Source organism: Dendrobates tinctorius, unplaced genomic scaffold (assembly GCF_039654945.1).
Source record: "Dendrobates tinctorius isolate UK_male_01 unplaced genomic scaffold, ASM3965494v1 ptg000166l, whole genome shotgun sequence".
In the NCBI taxonomy this organism is placed as follows: domain Eukaryota; kingdom Metazoa; phylum Chordata; class Amphibia; order Anura; family Dendrobatidae; genus Dendrobates; species Dendrobates tinctorius.
Window position 1 is genome coordinate 7244877 of NW_027361833.1, and position 25124 is coordinate 7270000.

The 25124-nt window shown below is 39.9% G+C and overlaps 1 protein-coding gene across 1 annotated transcript in view; it reads left to right on the plus strand.

Annotated features, from left to right (window-relative positions):
• Positions 1-25124, plus strand: part of LOC141053659 (uncharacterized) — a 71160-nt gene that overhangs the window by 15320 nt on the left and 30716 nt on the right. The window contains exons 3-9 of the mRNA XM_073550677.1: positions 4983-5070; positions 8392-8567; positions 15404-15608; positions 16898-16979; positions 21018-21109; positions 22009-22131; positions 24422-24553. Coding sequence (XP_073406778.1) covers positions 4983-5070; positions 8392-8567; positions 15404-15608; positions 16898-16979; positions 21018-21109; positions 22009-22131; positions 24422-24540 — 885 coding nt within the window. The 3' untranslated portion in view covers positions 24541-24553. The remainder of the gene's footprint in view (positions 1-4982; positions 5071-8391; positions 8568-15403; positions 15609-16897; positions 16980-21017; positions 21110-22008; positions 22132-24421; positions 24554-25124) is intronic.

Genomic DNA, 25124 nt, shown 5'->3' on the forward strand with positions numbered 1-25124 from the left:
CAGAGAGTCTGGACTGACTTACTCAGATTGAAATATATACGAAGATTTAAAAGTACCACAACACTGTATACTGGTGTACGCCTCGAATACCTTTCCCTTTTTCTACTTTTTAAATTCTGGTGTAATACATACGTATGTGCTGATACAGTACCTTTGTTCAAAATTTTTTATTAAGGTATCATCCATAATGAGTGAGCGTGTGTGGTTTCCGCCTTCTATATAGACGTTGAATAGGAGATACCAATTTTTACCCTATACTCGGAGCCCGCGCAAGCTCAGATTCAGATCTCGTCCAGAGATCTCGGGAGACGAGATCTGAATCTGAGCTCGCATGGGCTCTGGCGGCCATTTTCCCAGAGGTCACCGCATTGCAGCAATGGAGCTGCCTGGGCCTCCGGGCTATGGGGAAATGCCGGAGCCCCGACGCTGGACAGAGAACCGCCGCAGGTGCCCCCCAGCACAGCGCCCTCACGCTGGACAAAGAGGAGCCATCGCTGACACCCAGCACAGAGCCGCCACACTGCAGATGGAGGAGCCGACGATCCCCACAGCACAGAGACCCGCAGTACTGCTGCCACCAATGAGGTAAAAGGGGAATGATAACTCAACTTACACCCTCCCTTCTTCATCGGGACCACTCCCCCGCTATATGAAGATTGCTCCGCACCCGGCATATAAGATGACACAATCGTATAAGAAGATCCCCCGACTTTTAAGAAGATTTATTATTTTAACTGGAAAAGTTGGGGGTCGTCTTATACGCCTGGTCGTCTTATACGCTGGAAAATATGGTACTTGCTATCTTGTTATTCAGTACCTTTTTAACAACATTTTTTATTATGGTCAAAACCAGACTGAGTGAGCGTCTGAGGGTGACTCCGGAAATATATACCGAGATTTAAAATGTGACCAACACTATAGAGCAGTACGCTTCTGATGCAGTAACCTTTTTTGTTATTTAGATTCAGGTGTAATCCATAATGAGCCTGTGAACATCTGTCTGTTACTCCGGAAATATATTTGGAGAATTAAGATTACCCTAACACTGTATACAGCTGTACGCTTGTGTTACATTACCCTTTTACAGCTTTTCATATTCTTGTGTAATCCATACTGGGCCTGAGAGCGTTTGTGCCTGCCTTCTGAAATATATACAGAGATTCAGAATGTTTACACTATACTATATATACCTTGTATCTGGTGATACTGTACCCTTTTTCAACTTTTTATTTTATTGTGTAATCCATACTGAGCCTGTGAGCGTCTGTGTATGACTCATGAAATATATATGGAGATGTACTATTATTCCTATACTGTCTAGAGCTGAACGCTTCTGATACAGTACCATATATCTGCTGGTATTTTGGGTCCATTTTCCAAAACATGAGGAAGTATGGTGGAAGAGGCCGCGGGCATGGGGGGCCACCTGGTACTGATGGTGGTGGTGGTGCATCTGCTGGTAGTGCCAAAAGCACAATAGCAGCTTAGGCAGGAGGTGTTGAGCCTGCGTCATGGTCTAGCTCCGGAAGGCCTGTAAGGCTCCTTTTTCTGGGAGTAGGTAGACTGCTTTTAAAGCCAGAGCATCAGGAACTTTTTTTGGCTTACATTGCTGAAACAGCCTCCAGCTCTATCGCCTACTCTTCTGAAGTTTAAAAAAATCCAAGCACTGAGCCGTCAGTGCAGGCTTCTGGTCAGGAGCAACCCCTTTCCTTGTGTCCTTCACCCACATCAAAAGTGAAGGATGTGGTAGCACACACTTCAGATAACTCCATGGAGCTCTTTTCACATACCATGCCTCGGTTCATTAAAAATGGGGCCCATCATATACTGGAGCATTCCAAATGGGGGACATCAGACACTGGAGCAACATTTACGGGGCCCATTATACACTGGAGCATTAGAAATGGTGCACATTATATATGGAGCATTATTTGGGCCCATAAGACACTGGAGCATCATCCATGAGGCCCATCATATACTGGAGCATTCCAAATGGGGAACATCTGACACTCGAGCATCATCCATGAGGCCCATCATATACAGGAGCATTCTAAATGGGGCAGATCAGACACTGGAGCAGCATCTATGGGGACCATCATATATCGGAGCATTCCAAATGGGGGACATCTGACACTGGAGCATCATCCATGAGGCCCATCATATACTGGAGCATTCCAAATGGGGCAGATCAGACACTGGAGCAGCATCTATGGGGCACATGATACACTGGAGCATTAGAAATGGGGCCCATTATATATGGAGCATTATTAGGGCCCATAAGACACTGGAGCATCATCTATGAGGCCCATGATATACTGGAGCATTCCAAATGGGGGACATCACACACTGAAGCAGCATTTACGCGGCCCATTATACACTGGAGCATTAGAAATGGTGCACATTATATATGGATCATTATTTGGGCCCATAAGACACTGGAGCATAATCCATGAGGCCCATCATATACTGGAGAATTCCAGATTGGGGACATCAGACACTGGAGCAGCATTTACAGGGCACATTATACACTGGAGCATTAGAAATGGAGCCCATTATATGTGGAGCATTATTTGGGCCCATAACACACTGGAGCATCGTCCATGGGGACCATCATATACTGTAGCATTATGTGGAGCTCATCATATACTGTATGGAACTTTATATGTGGCCAATTATTCTGTATGGAGAAATATATGGGGCTCATTATTCTGCATGGCGCACAATGTGGTGGCCATAATTCTGTATGGAGTAATATACTGTCCTTTTTTTGAGCTATTGTAGAATTTAAAATAGATATCAGTCATGTCATGTAAGCAGTGAAGTATTTGTCATTGTACTTTACATATATTTCTGTGCCGTATCGGAGCATCATGAGTTGTGGTATGTGTTAAAGGGGTGCTCTTTGGCCCAGGGCACATGAAAACCTGGAGCCAGCCCTACCCCCACAACTTTAGCCAAATAACCCCCAGTTTTCAGTGCGTAACTATTATTATGAAGTAAATTAAGGTTGACAAGCTTCAGTAATAAGAATTGATGTTTGTGGCATTGAAATGGGCACTGTAGGTGTGTTTCCTGTCCTCCACTCCCTGCCGACTTTGCTTCCCCATTGACTTGCATTGGGTTTCGTGTTTCAGTCGGCCTCCGACTTTTCCCTATAGTCGGACGATTTTGTTCGACCCGACTTTTGTGAAAGTCAGGTTTCATGAAACCCGACTCGACCCTAAAAAAGGAAAAGTTGCTCATCTCTATTAAGCATGTTTAAAAATCCTCATTCTCTACAGCTCATGTACACAAGATGTGCTATTGAATCATAGAATCATAGAATCATAGAATCGTAGAGTTGGAAGGGACCTCCTGGGCCATCTGGTCCAACCCCCTGCTCAAAGCAGGATTCGCTAAATCATCCCAGTCAGATGTCTGTCCAGTCTCTGTTTGAAGACTTCCATTGAAGGAGAACTCACCACTTCTCGTGGCAGCCTGTTCCACTCATTGATCACTCTAACTGTCAAAAAGTTTTTTCTAATATCTAATCTGTGTCTCCTCCCATTCAGCTTCATCCCATTGCTTCTAGTCTTTCCTTGTGCAAATGAGAATAAAGTTGATCCTTCTACAATGTGACAGCCCTTTAGATATTTGTAGACAGCTATTAAGTCTCCTCTCAGTCTTCTCTTTTGCAAACTAAACATTCCCAAATGCTGCAACCTTTCCTCATAAGACAGGGTTTGCAGACCAGTCACCATTCTGGTCGCTCTTTTCTGAACTTGCTCCAGTTTGTTGATGTCTTTTTTAAAATGTGGTGCCCAAAACTGGACACAATATTCCAGATGAGGTCTGACCAAAGAGGAGTAGAGGGAAATAATGACTTCACGTGATCTAGACTGTATGCTTCTGTTAATACATCCTAGAATTGCATTTGCCTTTTTTGCTGCTGCATCACACTGTTGACTCATATTCAGTCTGTGATCTATTAGTATACCCAAGTCTTTTTCACATGTGCTGTCACTTAGCCCTATTCCTCCCATTCTATATATGCTTTTTTCATTTTTATTGCCCAGATGTAGTACTTTGCATTTCTCCCTGTTAAAAACCATTCTGTTAGTTGCTGCCCACTTCTCCAGTTTATTTAAATCTTTTTGAATCCTCTCTCTCTCTTCTCTAGTATTAGCTATCCCTCCTAGCTTTGTGTCATCAGCAAATTTAATCAGTTTACCCTCAATTCCTTCATCTAAATCGTTGATAAAGATGTTGAACAATACAGGGCCCAGGACAGAGCCCTGTGGTACCCCACTTGAGACATTCTTCCAACTGGATGTGCAGCCATTTACGACCACTCTTTGGGTCCGATCACTAAGCCAGTTATGAATCCACCTAACGGTTGCCTTGTCCATTCCACACTTAGTCAATTTTTCAATAAGGATTGTATGAGAGACTTTGTCAAATGCTTTGCTGAAGTCAAGATATACTATATCTACAGCATTTCCTTGATCCACCCAAATGTTCACTGTTGAGAACAGTGACATTTTATGTGCACAGAATGAGCTATTACCGATCGTTCTGTGCACATTGGAAGTGTGGTCAGCCTTTTTAAATAGGCTATTAAAGGACCACAAATCAGCAAACATGCAGCCAATCGATGATCGCTTATCAGCTGCCAGTTAATGCCAAATCTTAATAACCCTAAGAGTTTGGCTCCAAGATAATGACATGACATCCACTGATGCCCCGCACCAGCTACAATGCTTCCCTTTAAGCTTTAGCTCTAAATACCCTTTGTAGGTCTGCAATACTGCCATTAGCAGCTCAGCCCTTGAGCTCATAAAGGAAATTGCTGATGCTATAAGCACTATCAGGTCCTCATTAACCTTTTTTTTTTTAAATACATTTTAATAATTGCAAAAAAAGTGTATGAAATGGAAACTGTAATAGTCACATTTAACACTTGTTTGACACTATTTTTTTAATGTGTGTTTTCGTTTTTCCAGACTATGACATTTGACAAAGATAGAAAGCAACACGATTTATTACTAACATTTGACAAATGCTCCCCTTTGGTTCTTCAGAAAGAAATTTGTAAGTAACTATCGTAGATTGTTAAAATATTATCTCATAAAAATGGAGAAATTTATTGTGTATTCATGAATGTTCTCACATCTGTTTCGGCAGATTTATAAAATACCTAGAAAAGGGGTCTAAGAGATTGTGCACCATTTCTTTGGGTCAGACCATTCGTTCATATGTATACCAACCATGAAGTGGGGTAGAGCAGAATGTCTGACATGCTTAGTGCATGTGTCAATATCATTATTCCCACGAGTGGAAATCTACCACTCGCTATAAAGCTAACAGTGCAATTCATCCCACTTACATGTAATATGAAATACCTGGGAATGGATTCAATATCCTCAACAATATAAACTGCATCTCGTACAACTAGTGTAACATTTTGTTTGTAAAACAATTTGCTGTTCCTAATAGTAAGTGATCTGCGACAGAACAAAGTACATTTGTTCCTTAATAAAACCAAAGATTGCTTTATTTTGAAATTAGTTCTGCTATTAGGAGGCCAGGAGAGGTTAAATCTGAAAGGAACAATTTATCAGCCAGAACATTTGAGCTTTTCCAAATGATGTGTTATAGAGCTCTAATATATTTTGAATGTACATCTGCATTCATCAAACTGTCACCAGCAATATAGGAATCTGTAAGTAACAGAAGCGGAAGATAACTTGTTTTTTCATGCTTTAATAATCTATCACTACTTAAAGTGAACCTATCGTAATAATCTATTATATCACACTGTATTGTATCAAACTTTATTGCTGTGGAAAACCTTTATTATTCATGTACTTCTTCATTGCATTTATTAACTTTACCATTTGTTTTTTATGGTGCTGGCAGAATTGACTTAAAGTACCCCCCTCTCCTCATTTATGATGGGGTAGCTCTTACAAAAAGTACGCCACATGTAAATGATGTAAACTGCTCATTTATTGTACCGGTACTAAGGAAATATATATTAATTGCAAACAGTAGCTCAATGGTTAGCGCTGTTACTTTTCAGCACTGGCGTCTTGTATTCAAATCCCACCAAGCACAATATCTGCCACTAGTTTGTATGATCTCCCCGTCCTCCAGCTACTCTGATTTCACCCCACACGCCAAAGACATACTGATAGGGAATTTAGATTGTGAGCCCCAATGGGGAAAGTGATGATGATGCCTGGAAAGATCTGTGGAATATGATGGAGCTATGTAAGTGTTGGTCAGGTTGTCACATTCCCCCTGAAGACATCAACCACATTATTGTATTGCAATGTTATGTACCTGCTATGTTGTCTGCAGTAATAACCAGAGGTCTGTGTCTTCCCTTATATTCCCTTAGATTTACCTGTGGGCTGCAGGATCCAGTGTTTAGGGATAAAAGGGTCAATAAAGACCCCGTCAGACATAGCGATCTCGCTAGCGAGATCGCTGCTGAGTCACAAGTTTTGTGATGCAACAGCGATCTCACCAGCGAGATCGCTGTGTGTGACAACTATCAGCGACCGGCCCCCCTGCCGGGTATCACTGATCGCTGTGGAAACCTCTGGACATTTTTGGGGTCGCTGGTCTCCCGCTGGTCAGCACGCATCGCTGTGTGTGACAGGCGGGAGACCAGAGACGAGGAGCTGGTAACTAGGGTAAACACAGGGTTTCTAAGTGACGCACGCCCCTTTGAAACCCGATGTGTACCTTAGTTACCAGCTCCCTGCATCAGCGCGCTGGTAACTAAAGTATACAGCGATGCCACGCGCTCGGCGTCGCTGGTGCTGATCGCTGGTGAAGCTGTGTGACAGCTCACCAGCAATGATGTAGCGACTCACCAGTGATCCTGACCCGTTGATATCGTTGTCGGGATCGCTGGTGAGTCGCTATGTGTGACGGGGCCCTAACTAGTCAGCCAGGGAGAGGGAGTAGTGACTTGAGATAAACACTAGATTAGTTCCCGTAGTGAGCAGTTTTGGAGAGGAGGGGACAGGACATCACAGGCAAAGGAGGACTCCTGCAAGAAAAAGGCTTACAAGTTTGGGAATCGTACTGTTCAGCAAGAAAGGGACTTTGGGACAAGGTAGCGCCCTGCTGTGGGTACTGATATGGGGAGCAACGACTCTACGAGCGGCCCCTGGGTCTATTCTAAGCAAAGATACAGGGTAATAGATGCACACCTGGACACGTATGACCCTACACCCAGGAAAGTGCAGGCATTCCAAACTTTGCTGCGTTCCTTTGCCGTACCTGTTGATAGAAACAAAATGCTAACTCTAACTCTGGGAAAGGAGCCAGTGTATTGTATGAAGGGTGATGCAGAAAGCACAACCTATTACTCCTTGCTCACCAGTTTTTTCCGTGCATGAAAAGGGCATTGTTTGTAAGAACTGGTCTGGTTTCCCGATTGAAAGGGTTAAAGGGAATGGTACTGCACCAATTATATCAGAATGGATGGTGGAGGCAGCAGATTCAGGAGTAATGTCGCACATGCTCACCCACAACACTTAATTTTCTGTAATTGATCCAGGCGTGGAAGAGGCTGTCCACTCACACAACTACCGTCTGTGGCCAGCTTCCATAAGGAAGTAAAAGATACAAATAAATAGTGAAAACACCAAATCCAGTTTGAAATTCTTACTTGATAAATTTCCCATGTTACATGGTTTTAAAGATTGTTTTTAATAGGTTATGTTCTTAATTGACCTCTAGCTTAGGTATCAGTTAAAGGGGATAGGTGTAAGTATATTACACACTACTAGGTTATAAAGGACTTTGTATGCCACATACTCAGGGTGCCTATAGTGCAGGTCAGGGTTCACACGCCTGTGTGGATTGGATGGGTTGTTAACGACATCTGGTGAGAAATTCATGCCAATAGCACCTTTAGAAATACATTTAGAAAATTGGAGACGTGTTCAATACTTATTCACTTGCTGTATAACTAAGTAATCAAACCACTGCATGGTCAAGTAAAAATAAAAGTCACTTTTCAACTCCCCCATTGATTTTATAGAATATTTACTGTTAAATAGAGCAGCCCTTATTTAAAGTACATACGCCTTGGCACAGTGGCCAGTCCCTGCCCCCCACAAAGACCTTTATACTATGACATTATGCAATGGCAGATTCCTTTTATATTCAGAAAAATTCTGTTAGTCAGGTCATTACGTTACCCTGGCTCTGCATTAAACTTGCCTCACACAAAGTAAGGTCAATAATACTGTATCAAGCATTGCTTAGTAATGACCATACAAAAGTTTACAAAGTGTCAAAGTTAAAGCAAATATAGCTCACTACTTACTGTATCTCCACACGATTTTGCAAAGAATATTTTAAATTGTGACTTTCTATATTTTCTCACAGCTAACCTTAAAAATCAAATTAACGACCTCCAAGAAGCTAATGAAAGTGCTATTTTGGAGCTAGGAAAAGCAGAAGATGAAATTTCCCAGCAAAGAAAGGAATTTGCAAAGCTGAAAGCAGAATATACTCAAAACCTTGAAGAGTCACAAGAAGAAATAAAGGTCCTTACAGAAAAGGTACAGTAATATGCAGCATATATTCCAGTAAAAACAGCCCCAATCCCAAACCAGTTGGGATGCTGTGTAAAATGTAAGGAATGCAAGAATGGGAAAGCAAGTTTTTAAATCTCTTATAGCTACAGTATATTATATTCACAGCAATTGTATATTGAATGTCTATTTTATGTTGTGTAACTTTTTTTTAAAAGATTCCACAATTATTAGAAGCAGTTGTTAAATTGTTGATCCTCTGATCGTGTTTGCTTCTTTGCTTCTGGGAGACTCTACCTCTCTAACATGCTACAGTCATGTGACTTATATTACCACTAAATACCCATTGAAATTGAATTTTAGCAAACTGAAATATACATTGGACCAAACAAATAAGGGTAAGAACACCCAAGGAGTGTATATTCCTTGGGTGTTTTACCCTTGTGTGGTCCAAAGTCATGTGACTTAGTTTAAAAATTACTTTCCAGCTGTTTTTTTAGTAGTATCATTTAGTTTTCCAGCCTTTTGTTAATCTTGTCACTACTTTTTTGAGATTTGTTGCTGACATTAATTTATAAGTTAATTAATTTTGTTAAATGAAATGGAAAAATGTCTAACCTTCAACCTCTGATGTGTGTTCTATGTTCAGTTGTAAATAAAATATAGCTGTTACAGATTTCCAATGCATTGCATTGAAGCCTTCTTCACATTTTGCACAGCGGGCCAACTTTTTTGGAATTGGGATTGTGTATGTGTATGGGCGTGGTGCTAATACTCAATGTTGAATAAATTGAGATGTTTGAAACATTTTATTTACATTTCTACACCATTTGCATATCATTAACATGTCTATCGATCTTGTGATTTGCATAATTCCACGACATATAAAAATATACCTATATGTGTGCGTGTGTGTGTAGGTGGGTATGTATGTACAGAGCTGTGCAAATTAATTGGGACAAAGCATTTTTTTTAAGTAAAATCGTAAGTTGTTTACCAGTCAGTGATTCAAACCAGTTTTAACTGCTTTGAACAGGTGTGAGTGCCTGTTCAAAGCAGTTAAAACTGGATTGAATCACTGAATGGTAACCAACTTACGATTTTACTTAAAAAATGCTTTGTCTCAGTTAATCAATGTATGTATGTATGTATGTATATATATATATATGTATATACACATACACACACTCAAAATTGACATTATAGGCATAGGTGTGAGTTGGGGTAAGTGAAGTGAAAAGGTAGAAACCCGGACGTGTTTCGAACACTGCCCATGCTCCACTTGGTCTGATAAGATGGACATGTAATAAACGTGCAGGAATGAGTATGTTACCACGGAACAGATGGACCAACAGTTAAAGGGAGGTTTATTTACAGTGAATAACACTGGAAGAATTAACAGTGTAGATATGAATATAATGAAAAAGAGTTAAGCAAGCAGCCAAAAAGCATGAACAGTATTGAACAGTAATAAGGGTAATTTTCCTATGGAGGAACTTATCAGTCTGCAGGGGTCTTGATTGAAGGGGTCACTCTTCTCCAACGTTGGCACCGAATCACCAGCAGCGCTTGTCGTCTGAAGTACTCTGTATCCTGTGCCTTTAACAATGTCCAGCCGGGGTATGACGCGTTACTGCGGCTGCCAGAGGGGCATGAAGCACACAATATCCCCTATGCTCCAGGTCCTTCTTTTCAACTCCGCAGTGGTGCTTTACCACCGGAATCAGGGGCTCTGAATTATCGCAAGGGTCACCGGAACTTCGCACGTGGTGCAGTCTCTCTAAGCAGGTCACAGCTCTGTCACTGGGCGCAGTCTCTTTGCAAGGAAAAGTCTCAGCACAGAACGCAGGCTCTTTGCAGGAAAAAGTCTTAGCACAGAGCGCAGTCTCTTTGCAGGGAAGCGTCTTGTCACAGAACACAGTCTCTTTGCAGGGAAGCGTCTTATCACAAGAGTGAGTGCGCAACCTTCCTGACACTGCAGTACCCGGCTTCACATACTCACGGTCTGCTGTCTTTGTCCGCGGTGTCTCTGACTCTGGCAGTTGTACCGGAGATCTCTCCCTCTCCCGGTCTGTGTCAGCGTCCTCCCCTGTCTGATGTCTGCGCTGCTCGGAGGAAAGCCCGCTCACTTTTCCCACTCTCAGCTCTCCTCTCTCCCTGTTCCTGGCTGCTGAAAAGGCTGCTTTTGTGTCCCCCGGGGAACCTGCTGCCCTGCTCAATGGTTCCGGGCACGGAGCAGAGGAGGCAACTCTCCCTCGGCTCTTCCTGTACTTCACCCTCTTACAGACACAGGAAGGAAAGAAATTTAATGGCACAAAACGACCAAGGTAATTAATTAGTTGCACAACTTAAAATCTATACATGAGATTAAGTGAAATATAACAATGGATAATATGAGTATAAAAATACAAACAAAGAGAAACTTGGGTGTTTTGGGTTGTCATAATGATTTAAAATGAGAAAACAGTAGTTTGACAATAAATAGCTTCACCCAACCACTAACCATGAGTGGAGAAAAAGTTTTGGTGTTATCATTCATATCCTCTGAAAAAAAGACAAGAAAGCAAAAATTCTGCTGGGGCATGTACACTTTTGAGCACAACTTTATGTACCATACATTGTACATATGCTGCTCAAGAAAGAGAAGAGAGAATAGTTTGATTAGCTGCCTCGACCAATATACGAAGATTCCACAGCAAAATTGTATTTATAATTTACAAGCAGGGTTGCCAACTTGATTCTTATTTTTTTTCTGGACTACTCAAAAAATCACAAACGGACATTTTTTATGGGCACATTAGATAACCATATAAAATCATTGAGATTGCAAGTAATACATGTCTAAAAACCATAAATCCTATATGAACACATTAGGTGCAACCCTGTTTAGGAATATACATGATAGATACACTTTCTGCAGTTCAAAATACTGTAACAAAAACATAAAATTAATAAAATATTTAATATAACTAAATCATATCAAAACAAAATTTTATTGTGGCTTCATGATAGAGTTGTAATGACAGAATTTTGCTAACAATAATTTAGCTTAAACACATCCCATTATACATGTGACTTTTCTACTTGTATGTCTCACTGCACACACATGGCCGCATAAAACCCATTCATACAAGGAAGACATAACACAATAGATTGGCAGAAATGGCCGTGATGTTTGTTACATAAATTAGATTAATAAATTACTTCAATAAATAAATACTATATTAAATAACCATATTTCCAAGACTGTGACCAATCCACCCAAATCAAGGGCGATTTCCCCACAAATAACATCACGACAAAAATAATAAAATAAGGGGAAGGGTGGGAGGGATCTTCTTTCTTCATCCAACATTGTAATGGAGCAAATTGCGGCAAACAGGTCTATTTATAACCATAAAACGCCCGCCAAATACAAAACTAGCCAATGAAAAAACGTTTAAAAAAGGCGCCAAGAACTGGCCAGAACCAGTTTTAACTTGCATACGTGCATAACTCGAATGGTCAGATGACTTCAGTTTGACCTTGCCATAGACATTCCATGTAATAAGAGGAGTAAGGATTATTCAGGGTCTAAGCGGCCATGAGTCCCCCCCTTTATTATTTCTTGTTTTACGGGGGGAGGGCTGGCATTATATCCACTCTGTAGCTCACACCCATTGGATATCCATTGCTTTGACTCACGACTGAATAAGGCCCCAATTCACCAAAGCTTTCACATCAGAAGTTTTGAAAAATTGCCAAATTTGGGTGCAACTCTGAGTTGACTTTTGGTATTTTCACACCATTGTCTCCGAACTGTAACAAATGGGTGCACGCCATTGTTCTACAATACATATTCCCTCCCTCATTAGTTTTCTTCTGCTTTTATCTTTTATAGAAAATCTGTCACATGGTGTTTTGATTTAATCTGAGGGCATCATCATGTAAAGACAGAGATCCTCATTCCAGCAATGTGTCATTTCCTGGGTGGTTTAGTATTATTTTGATTAAATCACTGTTTCATCAGGAGGAGATTATTAGTGACTGGCATCATGGGATCGCTGGTCACCGGTGGGTTGGCATGACAACCGGAGGTCTCCTGGAGACCTCTATGGTTGTCACTGTCGGCTTACTGTGAGCACCGCCCAGTGGTTGGCGCTCATAGCAAGTGAGTAATTCTACTACATAGAGGCGATCTGATAATCGCCCGCATGTAGCACAGGTTTTGGCAACTTCTAGTCTCCCATGGAGACAATTGAAGCATGCCAAAAAAAAAAAAGGTTTTAAAATTCTAAAAAAATATAAAAGTTCAAATGACCCCCCCTTCGCCCCATTCAAAAAATCAAACATACATGTATTTGGTATCACTGCATTGAGAATCAACCAATCAATAAAAAAAAGGATTAACCTGATCACTAAATGGTGAAGCGAGAAAAAGAAAGTCAAAACGCCAGAATTACGTTTTATTGGTCACCAAGACATTGCATTAAATTGTAATAACGGGTGATCAAAATATCGTATCTGCACCAAAATGGTATCACTAAAAACGTCAGCTTGGCACGCAAAAAATAAGCCCTCAACCAACCCGAGATCATGAAAATTGGAGACGCTACGGGTATCGGAAAATAGCACAATTTTATTTTTTTTATTAAAGTTTGGAATTTTTTTCACCACTTAAAAAAGAGCCTAGACAAATTTGGTGTCTATGAACTCGTAATGACCAGAAGAATCATAATGGCTGGTCAGTTTTAGCCATTTAGTGAATCTAGTAAAAAAGTCAAACAACAAACGTGTGGGATTGCACTCTTTTTGCTATTTCACCGCACTTGGAATTTTTGTCCCATTATCTAGTACAGGACAAGGTAAAACCAATGGTGTTGTTCAAAAGTACAACTCTTTCTGCAAAAAAACAAGCCCTCACATGGCCATATTGACAGAAAAGCAAAAAAGTTATGAATCTGCGAAGGGGAGCGAAAAACAAAAATGCAAAAACGAAAATACTTCCGTGAGTTAAGGGATGAAAAATGGTTTCATGATCTAGTTTATTAACTTTTTGCATATAATTTTCAATATTAATGTAAATAGCCTCAATCTTACAAATATTTGTATAAGTCTTTCTTTTCCATAACCTATGAAGAATCATCAGAGCAATTTTATCAGGCTCTAGAAAACTCTTCATGGAGTATGATTACATGTTTAGGTTGACAATGTTTGGCATGTAGCAGGGGTATTGCCTGAAACCTCCTTGTGATGCATTCTAGTGGATATATCACTTGTGAAATGATCATATTTAATATACCGGTCCAAAAACCTAAGATCACTAGTGTGTACATTGCAGCTAAACTGAAGATTGAAATAATTATGATTCAGGTAAGAAATGAAGTCTGGTACGACTGCTACACCCCCTTCTCCGGATGCGGATAATATCATCAATGTACCAGCTGCACCAGGACCATCAAATCAAAGTTGAATTGAAACCAGAAAAAATTATTTGTGTTCGAATCATTGATACCATTGAAGTATGGAATATCCTGTTGTCAGGTAATTTCTACTGCACAATAAATGTCATAAAAATGACACCCAAAACACGATGGCACAATTGAGTAAATATCTGCATATTACAGCATGACATCACTGTATGAGCTGTCCCTTTGCAATTACATCACTTTGTAAAATTTATAAAGGTCAAAGGTATTTTAAGCGCAGAGAATAGGATTGCAGCTGGTGTCTAAGGTGACTCAACTTTTTTTAGAAATAAAATTATAGCATTATCACTATTATTTGTGTGCATACGTATTATTATATCATAATTGTACAAGTGCACCAAAAGAAAAGTAAAAAAGTTACGGATATCAGAAAATGGCAACATACACTAAACACAGTGATGTATATCATTTAAAACTACAACTTATCCCCTCATAAGGTTTGTCAACAGAAAAAAAAATTATGGCTCTTCGTGGAAAGACTAGAAAATTGAAAGCGCAAAAATGAGGCGTTAAACAGGCGTTGAGCATGCATGAGCTCTATCATCACTGTGTGTCCTATCCCTGTATGGTATACTGCGTTGTGTTACTGCTGTTTCCATGTAACAGCAGGAGATCACTGTAGCAATTGTTGATGTGCAATGACATCAAGAGCTGTTTTTTTGCAGTGACAACACTTTATCAAATGTCAGAAGCATTTCAAGTGCAGAGAATGCTTTAAAGGGGTTTTCCCACACGTAAAGTATATTTTAATGACTAGATCTTATAATAAAAATAAGTTCCACAACTGGATGTGTTTAAATAAAATGTTCCTTTGCGGAGATAATCTCATAAATGTGCCCCTGCTGTGTACTGTGTAATGGCTGTGTCTGACCGTACAGGAACATGGACTGATCATACCACAGCTCCTGGGCAGGGGAGGAAGCAAAAGTGAGTAAACAAGACATTATAGTGTGATATCACAGATGATTCTTTCTGTGAGGTAAAACTTTTTTTAAAAATCAGGCAGTGAAATGTTTTACCTCATAGAAAGAATCAGCTGTGATCCCATTCTATAATGTCTGTATACTCTTTTGCTACCTCCCCTGCCCAGGAGCTGTGGTATATTCAGACCATGTTCCTGTACAGTCAGACACAGCCATTACACAGTACATAGCAGGGGCACATTTATTAGATTATTTCAGCACAGGAACATTTTTTTTAACTCATCCAATTGCGGAAATTATTATTATTCCAAGATCTATTGATTAAAATATACTTTGTTCATGGGACAACACTTTTAACTAATAAAAGAATACCAGTATTTTTAATATTAATCTATATATGTATTATATTATCAACAATAATATCATATTATTAATATTATTGTTTCTGTATATATGTTGTATTTAATTACAGATTAGTCAGACATCATTGTCACATCCTGAAAATTACCAAGAAGATCTCCAGAAGGAAATTACCCAACTTAGGAGTGAGTGTAGAAGATTAAGGACCCAAAGCCACCATTTGAGTGAAGAAAACTACAGCCTTAAAGAAGAATTATGGGATCTTAAACTGCAATATGAATGCTTGTGTGAAAGAAAAGATGGCTTTACTCGTGACAGTGAGTGGAAATTTATTAATTTAGCAGAAACATCATAATGCATTGCAACTGTATACAGCTGACATTTTAATTGTATCCCCATTTGGAGGTACCTGGAATAATAATAATAATAATAATAATAATAATAACAACATATTAGATGTATCAGACTCATTCCTGAACTTAGAGTATGGAAAGGGGATGTGCACCAACTACAAAACAGTCTGGAACTGTTACAACAAAAAGTTTTTTATATCTCCCACCAGTTAGACAAAATATAGACGCTGATAGAAAGTCAATACTATGAAGAGAGGACCTTGAGTTGGGTTATTTTATGGGACTGGGATTTTAATTTAGAAATCATTTTGCCCCCATTAGCAATATGCTACCTCTACTTATATTAGTCGCCAGCAATATTATAATCTTATGAAGCTTTCTTAATAGATGCAGTAAACAAATAGTATACATTCAGCAGTTAATATAATTGTCACATAATTGTATCTTATTTACATGTACAGTGTATATAATATAATGTGTAAAATAAATTAAAAATTAAAGGAATTTTTTTAGAAAGCAGGTTTTTTCTTATTGTAACTAGACACAATGGAGTTGTTTAGACTTGTCTGCAAGCTAGGCTTTTTCCAGGCTATGCTCATCTAAATTTTCATGAATGGCTAACTAGATTTGCCTCAATTAATGGGTGACACCCATTGGCATAACTAGAGTGCTATGAGCCTCGGAGCAAAACTGAACCTGGGACCTGCACCTCCCTGCATGTTGGTCATATGTTTGGGTCTTAGTTGCATTCTAAATCCTATAAGGATATTTGTGTCTCTCCCTCCCACATTATGTAGTAATGTTCCCCATTCTGGGCCCTTTCTAGATATATAAGTCCCTATTCCCAGTATATATGTTCCCCATCCTAGTATATATATCTCCCATCCTGGTATGTATGTTCCTCATCCTGGGCCCATCCTGGAATATATGTCTCCTATCTTGGGCCCATCCTGATATACATACGTAAGAAAACTTGGCACTCAGTGTAGATGAAATTAAATAAATTGTTTAATATGCAATCCAACAATAAAGCTTCACAAATTTTTCGGTCTACATTAGACCTTCCTCAGTGTGCCTATTGTCCAATTGAAAATATTTCAAATTGCATTCTATAAATATAAATAAATGTAAAACACAATCTAATATCTTTTCAAATGGACAATAGGCATATTTTATCAAAATAACAGCATATTTTGCTGATCCATAAAATGAATGCATACATTACTGTTTACACTCCTATTGTATCCCTGTAGATGACTGGATTGCAAAAGACCAAGTAACTGTTCCCTCAAACAAAAAACATCTCTCGCGTGGATGGCATACCGAAGAAAATAGGTAAATTTAGTCAAATTTTAATCTGGCACTTGTCCATGACATAATTTTTGAACCAGTGCACTTACTTCATCTTGTACCCACAGTGATGGCTACAGGATTGACAGTCTAGACTCGCAGTGCTCCCCAACTCTGGTCCTCAGGAGCCACCAACGGGTCATGTTTTCAGGATTTCCTTAGTATTGCCCAGGTAATGGAATTCTTGCCCGTCCAGAATGTAATTATCACCTGGCAATACTAAGGAAATTCTGAAAACTTGACCTGTTGGTGGCTCCTGGGGACCAGAGTTGGGGAACACTGGGAGATGTAGTGATGGCAATGTGGTCCTAGGTATAGGTCTCATTCGTATGGTCTTATAATTTGTGATGGTGGACTTATCCCTGTGGGAAAAAAAAGGATTGGGCTTGTTCATATCTAACATACCCATTTTTTCTTTTCCTTGAATTGGCCAGTTGGGATGATCCAGAGATCCAATACAAATTAGATTGTCAGCCGATCACCCCAACATTTACTCACCTCTTTTATGCGTCAGCATTTCTTTCCTACCACATGACACGGAGTGAATTACTTATACGATGGTCTACTTGCTAGAGATGGGGTGCACCTTACGAAGACTGGAATGCATGTATTTGGAAGTCGCCTTGCTACACTTGTAAGGAGAGCTTTAAACTAGAACAACATGGGAAGGGAAGCAAAAGACCAGAAAAAGCCATACACCTGACAAATGCTATTGAGAACTCTGCTATTAGAGGTGGAAAGGAAGAACAAAGACAAAAGAATCTAATTAATAAAAATATTGGAGAAAGAGAAACCTATCACAAACTAAAATGTTTCTATACTAATGCACAAAGCATGGGCAACAAACAAGGAGAATTGGAACTACTAACACAGGAAAAGAAATATGATGTCATTGTAATCACTGAAACTTGGTGGGACAATACACATGATTGGAATACAAGACTAGAAGGATACAACTTATTTGCAAGAAACAGACTTGATAAACGAGGAGGAGGTGTCACATTGTATGTTAGAAACGCGTATACCTGCACAGAGATTGAAGCTTCAGAGACTGGGAGTTCTGTGGAAACTGTTTGGGTAAGAATACAAGGACAGAACAATGGAAAGGACACCATTGTAGGCATTTGCTACAGGCCGCCTGTGCAAGCTGAAGATATGGATGAACTCTTTATGCATCAAATGGACAAGTTCTCCAAAAAATATGACATAGTTGTCATGGGAGATTTCAACTATCCAGACATTTGTTGGGAATCTCTCTCAGGCAAAACTAACAGGTCAAGGAAATTCTTATCCTCTCTTGCTGACAACTTTATCTTCCAAAAGGTAGGGGAGAAAACAAGGGGAACTGCTACCTTGGATCTAATCCTTATAAACAGGGAGGAAATGGTTGAGGAGGTAAAAGTGGCTGGGACCCTAGGAGGTAGCGACCATGCTATTTTAGAAATTTGGATAACTAGAGGCGGAAGACCTGTGAAGACTCAGACGTCAAGGTTAGATTTCAGAAAGGCAGATTTTAAGGGATTCAGAAAGAGAATTGGAGGGATCCAATGGCTGGATATCCTTAAAGACAAAAATGTCCAGGAAGGATGGGAAATCTTGAAAGATGAAATTCTCAAAGCACAGTTGTTAACAATTCTGAAAAGAGGGAAGAATAGGAAGCATTTAAGGAAACCAGGATGGATGAACACAGAACTTAAGCACATGCTAAAAAGGAAGAAAAAAATGTTTATAAAATGGAAAGAGGGAGGTATATCTAAAGAAGAATATAATGCTGTCTGTAGAATCTGCAGGGCACAAATCAGATTATCTAAAGCTGAAAATGAATTGAGGCTTGCAAGAGATGTCAAAAGCAATAATAAAGGATTTTGGGGATGTGTCAAAAGTAAAAGAAAAGTCAAAGATGCTATAGGATTTTTACAGGATTAAAATGATGAAATGGTAAGACAGGATGTTTAGAAGGCTGAACTTTTAAATTCCTATTTTGCATCTGTTTTCTCTCAGAAAGGAAATGTAACATCAACTGTTATTCACTGTCCTATTGAGGGAATAGAAGAATCCAGGATATCTATAAACAGAAAGATAGTGAGGAAACACTTAGCTAACCTAAATGAATTCAAGTCTCCAGGTCCGGATGAATTACACCCCAGAGTACTGAAGGAGAAAGCAGAAGAAATTTTTGAACCCCTCTCCATAATCTTTGAAAATTCTTGGAGAACAGGAGAAGTGCCAGAAGACTGGAGAAGAGCAAATGTTGTTCCTATCTTCAAAAAGGGGAAGAAGGTGGACCCAGGCAACTATAAGCCGGTGAGTCTGACTTCTATATCAGGAAAGATCTTTGAACAAATTATTAAACAACATGTATGTCAGTACCTGGATAAGAATGAAGTGATTAAACAGAGTCAGCATGGGTTTGTAACTAATAAGTCATGTCAGACTAACTTAATTTCCTTCTATGACGGTATCACTGATTGGGTGGATCAAGGAAATGCTGTAGATATAGTATATCTTGACTTCAGCAAAGCATTTGACAAAGTCTCTCATACAATCCTTATTGAAAAAATGACTAAGTATGGAATGGACAAGGCAACTGTTAGGTGGATTCATAACTGGCTTAGTGATCGGACCCAAAGAGTGGTCGTAAATGGCTGCACATCCAGTTGGAAGAATGTCTCAAGTGGGGTACCACAGGGCTCTGTCCTGGGCACTGTAATGTTCAACATCTTTATCAACGATTTAGATGAAGGAATTGAGGGTAAACTGATTAAATTTGCTGATGACACAAAGCTAGGAGGGATAGCTAATACTAGAGAAGAGAGAGAGAGGATTCAAAAAGATATAAATAAACTGGAGAAGTGGGCAGCAACTAACAGAATGGTTTTTAACAGGGAGAAATGCAAAGTACTACATCTGGGCAATAAAAATGAAAAAAGCATATACAGAATGGGAGGAATAGGGCTAAGTGACAGCACATGTGAAAAAGACTTGGGTATACTAATAGATCACAGACTGAATATGAGTCAACAGTGTGATGCAGCAGCAAAAAAGGCAAATGCAATTCTAGGATGTATTAACAGAAGCATACAGTCTAGATCACGTGAAGTCATTATTTCCCTCTACTCCTCTTTGGTCAGACCTCATCTGGAATATTGTGTCCAGTTTTGGGCACCACATTTTAAAAAAGACATCAACAAACTGGAGAAAGTTCAGAAAAGAGCGACCAGAATGGTGACCGGTCTGCAAACCCTGTCTTATGAGGAAAGGTTGCAGGATTTGGGAATGTTTAGTTTGGAAAAGAGAAGACTGAGAGGAGACTTAATAGCTGTCTACAAATATCTAAAGGGCTGTCACATTGTAGAAGGATCAACTTTATTCTCATTTGCACAAGGAAAGACTAGAAGCAATGGGATGAAACTGAATGGGAGGAGACACAGATTAGATATTAGAAAAAACTTTTTGACAGTTAGAGTGATCAATGAGTTGAACAGGCTGCCACGAGAAGTGGTGAGTTCTCCTTCAATGGAAGTCTTCAAACAGAGGCTGGACAGACATCTGACTGGGATGATTTAGCGAATCCTGCTTTGAGCAGGGGGTTGGACCAGATGGCCCAGGAGGTCCCTTCCAACTCTACGATTCTATGATTCTATGATTCTGTGACACAAGAACAGCCAATAATCAGCCACTCACAGGTGACTATCTCCCATCCCAGATGCCATATCAGCTGATATTATTGCTGGAGAAGTGTTTTGTTGTTTACAAATTAGAAGTTTAAAATAACTTCTGAACTATATCCTATGTTTAATGTATCACATGTTACTATCTATCACCCCATAGCTACTTCTGATATCTGAAATAATTTACATTTTAACATTGAGGGCTACTTAGAGTGACCACAGTCTTATCACGTTCAAAAGCTTATGAGAACTGATTAAAATGTAAATGTCTCTAACAGTGACCACAAAGAATACATCTTTACTGAGCCTTGATAACAAAGTGCCACTTTGACTCCCGCATCTCAACTTTTAGTCTTTACAGGAATGATTCTTTTAAAGTTGATGGAACATATTCAAAATGCAAAGCAGACTTGAGTCCTGTGAACATAAAAGAACCCTGGGAAAGTAAGTCCTAGGAATAATTTTCTTTTACATGCAACAATGATTAAAGATGGGACTCTGACTGCTGCTTCTTCTTATTATTTTTACTCTACCTGTGTTGCGTAAACTCATTACTGAGTTGACCTAAGAAATGTTAACCCTTGCATACAATATAGAGCAGTTATAAAATAGATTAAGTTTGGAACTTTAAAGTTAGTTATTAATATGTTTCCTGCTTGTAACTTATTACCCATCATATTTTTCACCAGCTATCTCAGCAAGTTTCCATGACCAAAATACAGACGTACACAGGTGCTTCTCACAAAATTAGAATATCATTAAAAAGTTAATATACTTCAGTTCTTCAATACAAAAAGTGAAATTCATATTATATAGAGTCATTACAAACAGTGTGATCTATTTCACGTGTTTATTTCTGTTAATATTTATGATTATGGCTTACAGCCAATGAAAACCCAAAACTCATTATCTCAGTAAATTAGAATACTTTATAACACCAGCTTGCAAAATGATTTTAAAACCCAAAATGTTGGCTTACTGAAATGTGTGTTTAGTAAATGCACTCAATACTTGGTCAGGGCTCCTTTTGCATCAATTACTGCATCAATGCGGCGTGGCATGGAGGCGATCAGCCTGTGGCACCGCTGAGGTGTTATGGAAGCCCAGGATGCTTTGATAGCAACCTTCAGCTCATCTGCATTGTTGGGTCTGGTGTCTCATCTTCCTCTTGACAATACCCCACAGATTCTCTATGAGATTAAGGTCAGGAGAGTCTGCTGGCCAATCAAGCACAGTGATACTGTTGTTTTTAAACCAGGTATTGGTACTTTTGGCAGTGTGGACAGATGCCAAGTCCTGCTGGAGAATGAAGTTTCCATTAATTTAGACTGTGATCATTCCAGGTAAACACGAGGAACGTTTTACACTTAATGCTTCACCATTTTCAATGGACAGTGAAAACACTGAGGTTTTGATAATGGCTTCTGAAGATGGTTTTCGCAAACCTGCTCAAACACATGTCCTTGGTAAGTAAGCATGCAGTACTAAAGAACACATAGTGCATAAAATACAGGGTTGTTTATAGTTACACAATGACGGACGTTGTATAACATGTCATATACATGGGAAATGACCTTGTTTCATAACAGATCATAAAACATTTGCAAAATTAAACAAGAGAAAATGAAGCATATGATCATCGAGCATGCATTACTGAGTGATAAGCAGAATAGGTGGCATCACTTTATGGGGCTTGTCCAGAGAAGCTCTGCACTTCATTAAGAGCAATATTGCACCATTACCACCCAGCTATTTCTGCTGAGCTGCTGTTACAGCAGGTTCAGCTGTTCATTGCCCTGACATAGCCATTCATATTTTACAGTCTGTACTGATGTCTCCAGGTTTCACCTTACCTTGAGACAGCTTTCTGGAAAGCCTAGATACAGATCTACAGTTACAGATCTAGAGGCTGACAGTGACATACAGTATTATATACATTGTAGCACCTGTGTAAAATACACATCAGTATCGCAAAAGAAGAAAATTTTTAGTTTGCTTAGGGACACCTGCGATACGGTTTGACAGGTGTACTGCCCCAGTCAAACTCCCCACCTGCCACTGTCCCTGGAGGGTCCTCATCAGCATCTCTCTGTGCATGCCACAATGTGTTCTGGCAGCGTGCCTAGTGCACGCGTACCCCTACTCTTAAAGGGGCACATTGTAAAATGCCCCCAGCTAAAAGTGGGAAAGCATTTAGTTAAAGTAATCACCTGCAAGTTGCCTCCCAGTAAATAGCTGGGAGGCATTTTGTATAAAAGGCTAAACTCTTGTCTAATCTCTTGTCTCACATCCATACTCTTGCCACCTCCTATCTCCTCCAACTCAAAAATATTTCCAGAATCTGTCCCTTCCTCAGCCCTCAGTCTACTAAAACCTTGTGCATGCCCTCATCATCTCTCGCCTTGATTACTGCAACACCCTCCTCTGTGGCCTCCTGCCAACTTTCTTGCACCACTCCAGTCTGCTGCCCAGCTAATCCACCTCTCTCCTTGCTACTTCCCTGTTTCTCCCTTCTGCAAATCCCTCCACTGGCTCCCAATTCCCCAACAAATCCAGTTCAAACTACTAACACTGACCTACAAAACCATCCACAACCTGTCCCCTCCCTATATCTCTGAACTAATCTTCCAATATCTTCCATCACGTAATCTTCAATCCCCCCAAAACCTCCTACTCTCCTCCACACTTATTTGTTTCTCACACAACCGCCTCCAAGATTTCTCCCGAATATCCCCCATTCTGGCATTCCACGCCTCAACACGTCCGATTATCCACCACCCTTGGGTCCTTCAGATGGAACCTGAAAACCCATCTCTTCAGGAAAGCTTACAGCCTGCAATAACCATTCTGCCGCCTCACCACCACCAGAGCTGCTGCACCCCCCAGCCTTCTGTCTCTTCCCCATTATCCCGTAGAATGTAAGTCGGCAAGGACAGGGTCACCTCCCCTCTGTACCAGTCTGTCATTGTAAATTTGTTTACTATAAATGATATCTATGACTTTGTATGTAACCCCTTCTCATGTACAGCACCATGGAATAAATGGCACTGTATAAATAAATAAATAATAATAATAAAAGGAACCCTCTCCAATAGGAAGGTGCCTGAGCAACCCATATAGTCAATCTTAGAGGTGTTGGTGTGTGTAACTGTGTGTTTCCAGGTCCCCCATTGGTCTGTTAAAGTTATTCCTTTTCCTGTGTTTCTGTTTGTCCGTGTTCCTGTGACCGCTTTGGTGGTACCCTAATCCTGACATTGCATCTGTGATACCTATACCCGGTCCCCTGGTCCTAATGCGGACAGCTCCAGAACTGTTTCCTGATCTCTACGTGCGTGAACAAGAGCCTATCTTCATGATCCAAGTTGTCTGTACAATCCGTCCATCTTGGTTACCTGCTTGTCAGTGACCTAGGTCACGTCTCCCTTGGGATCGGTAGCTGCAGTACACCTACCTTCATAGGAGTGGTACCTGGTGGCTACCTGCAGCCCAGTCTGTCTCCACCATCAGGAGCTTCAGCGAACACAAGGTAGCTGTTGAGTCATGCCTCTTCCTAGGCAGGTCCACCCTTGTGACACAGTGGGTCCACAAACCACGTGTGCGCCACCTGTGGGAGTGAAAACTTAAATTGCAATGTAGACCTGTTTTGGGAAAAATGTTGTTAATTGAAGTTCTGTCATATTACTAGACTATGACAAGTATCTTCACTGTTGCAAGACATCTAAAAATGTAATAACCAAATAACAACATTTCTTGCAGGTGAAGAAATACAGGAGATCAGTGATGAAGACTTATGCTCTGAAAAAAGAGACAAGATATTGTTCTTCCTATTTCTACACATGCAAGAATCACATTTGGAGAACCTGCTATCAAATTAACTACTAGCAAAAGGTAAAGGTGGAAAATATAACTGATCCTGTTTCTTTAAGGCTGACTGTAAAGCTATAAAAATTTCTAAACTATAATTGGTACCCTTCCAATAGTTAATAAAATACAACCTACCAAATACATATTAACAAAAGTAGGGGTAGAGGTTTATGGAAATCAAAATAGGAACTGGATAAAAACGGCGTTGCTGGTGAGAGATGGATTAATAAAATACGGATACCATTTTTGTTCTTATCGTGACTTCCATAAACTTCTACGTTGATTCAAGATGTTCTTTCTGCCTTTATAGGATGGGCAGCAGCAGCTGACTGCATATACTCTACAATAGGTATTGTGTTCTCAACACGTCATTATTGGAACGTGTCATTATTGAAAGGGGGGATTCATCCTTTTGTATATGGTATTATCCTATGAATGTTTTTTTGCCTTCTGTACTCCAGGTCTAGTTCTTTTCAACAGGACAGATAAAGGCAAGTATGACTGCCGCATCAAAGATTAGGCAAGTATTTGGAAGATAAGAATAGTCGTCTGCGCTGCTAATGTAATTCAAGAATCCAGAAGACGTTGTACAGGA